This window comes from Equus caballus, chromosome 12 (assembly GCF_041296265.1).
Source record: "Equus caballus isolate H_3958 breed thoroughbred chromosome 12, TB-T2T, whole genome shotgun sequence".
NCBI classification, from domain to species: Eukaryota; Metazoa; Chordata; class Mammalia; order Perissodactyla; family Equidae; genus Equus; species Equus caballus.
In genome coordinates this window covers 13,126,251-13,131,166 of record NC_091695.1, presented here as the reverse complement: position 1 = coordinate 13,131,166, position 4,916 = coordinate 13,126,251, and the positions used below count along the sequence as shown (strand labels likewise).

The window sequence follows — 4,916 nt, the reverse complement described above, 5'->3', positions numbered from 1 at the left end:
ATACCTAGGTATATGATTTCTTCATAATAATTAAAAAATAAACTGTATAAACTTTTTAGTACTATTAATCTTCAAATGACAATATATGTATAATTTATTTTATTCCACTGATTTATGTTTCAAATTTGAACAGCTAAATGAAATATTATATTCCATGATGGTGGACTAAGAATAATGTCCAGTCCCTCTATCATGTAAATAAAGTCCAATTAATGTTACAAATACTAAAATTAAACAAAAAAATGGAAGAATTTAGGGAGGGTTTAGAGAAAGTTTGTCCAGAAGACATAATATGTATATAAATTGTTCATATCATGCTATACTTTCACCAGAAATATGGCATAGACCAATTCATGACACAATCACTTTTCACTTCTTAAAAGAGGAATTATCAAATCACTGCTGTGAAACAATGGAGCCTGATAAAAAGTATACGACACAGTCATAGGAACCAAATTTGAGGAAAATCGGCAACATGAGAGGCAACAAACTTAATTCATCAAGGTAGAACTCCTATGCAAATACATAGCAGCAACAAAAACATGACTTTTAAAGAAGAATTATTTTTGTTTTTCAGAGAAATAAGGAAAAACAACAATCCATGACACGAAAACAGGCATTTAAGGATCAAGATCAAAGTGATAGAACAAAAGTAAAAAAAAAAAAAAATAGAAGCTCCATGAGAGACCTCAAGATATTTATCTTAATTGATATATCCATTCTTACAGAAAATTGGAGTGATTTAGACAAAATTAGTTTGATTTGGATCTTCTGAGTTGCTGAAATGCCAGCAGTATTGAGTTGATAGACTCTCTAGGGCCCATATGTGAAATAATGGCCCCGATGGGGAAAGAATAGGACCCTATGATCCCCACATGGAAAAGGGGCATCTGAGGAAATTGAGCTGACTCTTGACTTCAAATGCTCACATACAATGAGCCTTCTTGAAAGTACAATCAAGTTTGATCTTAACATACCTCACAGAACAGTATAATGACTAAAACAGAGAAATGTGCTTACACAAAGACACACACACATTCACAAACACACATAGAAACTTGAAAGTTTATTCTAAAGTTTGTGAGAATAAAAGAGTCATTTGAACTCCCTTTCTGTATCCACCATTCTTCTTCACTCCCACACAGCATAGCCACTATCCTTACCTGATCTTATTGTCTATAGTCCCTAATCCGTGCTACTGTACTATAAAATTTACTTAATTATTATGCTTATACTTCCTCTCTTCCTCTCAGAGATGGCAAGGGTTTATGTGTTTTTTATTTTCATGAATGTATATACATCACTTAGAAGAGTGACTGGCACATAGAAAGCATTTTCTAAATATAGGATGACCATATCTGTGTTTTCTTTTCTCTCTGAAGGGATGTCCCTAACCAGGTTTATAGGAATCATATTGGAAAGTGAACCTTGGGAAAATATATTGCATAGTTTTTCCATATCGTTTGTACTGCATATTTTACATCTTTGTTCCTCAAGCTATAGATCAAGGGATTCAACATGGGGATAACCAGGGTGTAAAATATGGAAACCACCTTCTCAGTATCAAATGAATGACTAGACTTGGGTTTCACATACATAAATATCAATGTCCCATAGAACACTGTGACCACTGTCAGGTGGGATCCACAGGTAGAAAAGGCCTTGCATCTACCCTCAGCAGAGTTCATCCTGAGAATAGCTACAAGGATGAGCAGGTAAGACAAAAAAACTATCAGAAGAGATAAAATCAAATTAAAAGCTGAGAAAATCAGAATAATTAATTCAATTTCATGTGTGTTCGAGCAGAGCAAAGATAACAAAGGCGGGTCATCACAGTAGAAATGATGGATGATATTGTAGCCACAGAAGGATAAATTAAAAATGTTTGTGGTGATTAGAAGAGAAATAAATGTGCTGTAGAGATATGGGATTGCCACCAGCACCTGACATACCCTTTGTGGCATGATGACAGTGTAGAGCAGAGGATTACAGATGGCCACATAACGGTCACAGGACATTGCTGACAGAATAAAAAGTTCACTAATAATAAAGAAAAGGAAGAAAACCAGCTGTGTTGCACAACAATAATAGGAGATTGTGTTTTGATCCACAACAAAATTTACTAACATTTTGGGTCCCACAGTTGTTGAATAACCAAGATCAGTAAAAGCCAGGTATCTGAGAAAGAAGTACATGGGTGTTTGTAGCCTGGAGTCCATCTTGGTGAGGATGACCAGGCCCAAGTTGCCCACCAGTGAGATCACGTAGATCATGAGAAAGAGCACAAATAATGGAGCCTGCAGCTCAGGACGGTCTGTAATTCCCATAAGAATGAATTCATTCAGCACTGATAGATTGTGTTTTTCCATCCAGCTTGATCAGAAAAGCTATTTAGGATAGAAAGATTGGCACAGTCAACAGCTTTCATGAAGCATAATCTGATTAGTTTTAGTATACAAAGTTGGTACAAGTAGAATAAATTCAGATTTACCAATTAGACTCTATTAAAATAATCAACCCCCTGCAAATAAAGCATACATATTTAGTAATAGAAACGGAGCAAGAGTTAGAAACAGAGATATACTTGGAGGTAGAGAGAGATTTGTGGTTTTCCGTTGGGGAAATTTTGACCCCCCCCAAAAAATGTGTTAATATTTGGGGGCTTTTTGGTTGTCACACTTGGAGGAGGGGTGCTAGTGGCATCAAATGGTTAGAGTCCAACGAAGCTACTAATTATCCTACTATTTTAGGGTTGCCCCCCACAACAAAGAATTATCCCACCCAAAATGCCAATAGGGCCAAGGTGGCAAACACTGATATATGTATAGATATATATATACAAAGAGATATAAATGTAGATAAAGGAAACAAAAATGAAAAATGGTAAAAACTTTAAGCATTAGGTTTATAGTTGTTTGTTAAACTTTTGTGTCTGTCTTTTATATAATAGCAATTGGGTAATTACATTTACCAAGTTACAATCATATATGACAATACATATGTTAGTTACATAATAGAATTTTAAAAATCCAATTCCAATTATGTGTGGAAACATTTTGGAGCCTCTACTCTAAAACATGTGCCTATGAGAGCCGTTATGTCTACAAGTGGTACAGGATGAAACAATTAACATACAAATGATATGTCACAGAGGTGTATAAATGAGGAAACTATTAAAGATCATAGTAGAAAGTATTTGTCTCCATATAGGTAAATATACAGAGGTAGATATAGTATTTGCTATACCTATATTTGTGGTACATACAAAGGAGTACTTGGAGTAAAGGATGTAAATTTTCTTAATCTCTTTATACACATAAATAAAATCAACTGTTTCTTTGTTGAGGTTTTTGGAAGCTAAGTGACAATTAAAAGTTTCAATACATTTGTGGTATCTTGAAATTTCCCGCAAATATCAAGTACATACAGGTTATTTTGTGTTTGTTTTTATCTTTTTAAGTAAAGACAGTATGTTACCCAAAATGGAGTATCTTTACATACGTATATATAAATTCTTTTTGTGTGACTTAACTTCTTTATATGGACATGATGATGGATAGATGAAGTAATATGTTATCCAGGTAAGTGCCCCCAGTGTGTCCCCGCCCCCCAACATGACCCAACTCTATGACTACAGCTGAAACGTCAATATGCTGTTCTTCTTGATAATTTATCTCCTACCTTACTTTAAATATTTTTAAAAATTTAATAAAATGTAAAACCTATTTGCTCCTCCCAAGGTGCATTTTCATTATAACTGGCATATACTATCTTGTTTATAACACATAAGGTATATTTTGCCATGGAGGAACCTTAGCTAGTATAAGAAATTGAGTAAATTGAGAGAAAGTGAGATCACTGAAATAGGTTTTATATAATGAACTTTAATAAACATCCTCTTTGGATAAAGAGATTCTCTATAGAAAAAAATATGTTTCAAATCACCACACTGGCAAGATAAATGATACATATACATATATTCCTTCCACAATGTTCTTTTAAGTTTGCCTGCTCATTAAGACCACAAAGAACTCCACCATAGTATGAGATAGCATTTAATGCAGACATAAATAAATATAATGAAACAAAGGTGCATATAAATATGTATATGTATGTATAAATATAAGTAAATCACCAAGTAAGAAAAATACAAGACTAATACTAGAGGAAAATGAGGATGTGAGGCTAAGGTAAAAGAATTATTAGTTAAAAACATTTTATCTATGCTTCCCTAAAAAAATGAAAGAAAGATAATTCATCCTGGCTACAAGGAAAATAATAATGTCAGCAGTCTCAAAGTGAGCTCTAAGGAAAAAGATAGAAAAATACAGCATTTGAAACAAATTATTAAAAAATACAGCATTTAAAACAAATTATAAATGTGTTTACAAGAAAGTCACACTTTCTCACATAAGACGTTGCTTATAAGGTTGTGAGCTTCTGATATCCTATCCTTTCCCCATGTACACAACTTTCTGTCAGAAATACTGAACTACCGTTAGAATAAAATATTTTAAGTCAATGGAATAAGAAGCAAAATAAATCTTGTGGGTGTAATAAAAGTTCAAGAAAAAAGTCACATTGCTAAGTGCTGATTTCCTGTAAGATGGAGGAGGATGGAAGGCTTTCTCTCGCCAGCTTTACAGTCTATGGAATGTGTCAAATTAATTTTTCACTGTTTACTGTCTGTGTTAATTATCATATTATTATTTCTAGAGCTACACTCTTTCAGATACATGGGATTTCTGACAGATTCCACTGGAAACTGAACATGCTGTACATTGTACCATCACCATAAAACCAGGTAGTTAAAAGTTTACTAGACATTAAAAATTGCTTTCACATCTCAGTGTAAAGTGGAAACTCCCTTCTTGTTCAAGAGTTTAGAAAAAAGTCACATTTATACAGTGATTTAA

The 4,916-nt window shown here is 33.5% G+C and overlaps 1 protein-coding gene across 1 annotated transcript; it reads right to left on the bottom strand.

Moving 5' to 3' along the window:
- Positions 1-1,409: 1,409 nt before the first annotated feature.
- Positions 1,410-2,369, bottom strand: OR8K78 (olfactory receptor family 8 subfamily K member 78). Its single transcript, XM_014729381.3, has one exon. It carries the CDS (start codon positions 2,367-2,369, stop codon positions 1,410-1,412), a length of 960 nt encoding a protein of 319 aa, XP_014584867.3.
- Positions 2,370-4,916: the final 2,547 nt, after the last annotated feature.

What these genes read in the sequence shown, in the direction of transcription:
- OR8K78 (XM_014729381.3), bottom strand. Translation starts at nt 2,369, where the DNA reads ATGGAAAAACACAATCTATCAGTGCTGAATGAATTCATTCTTATGGGA.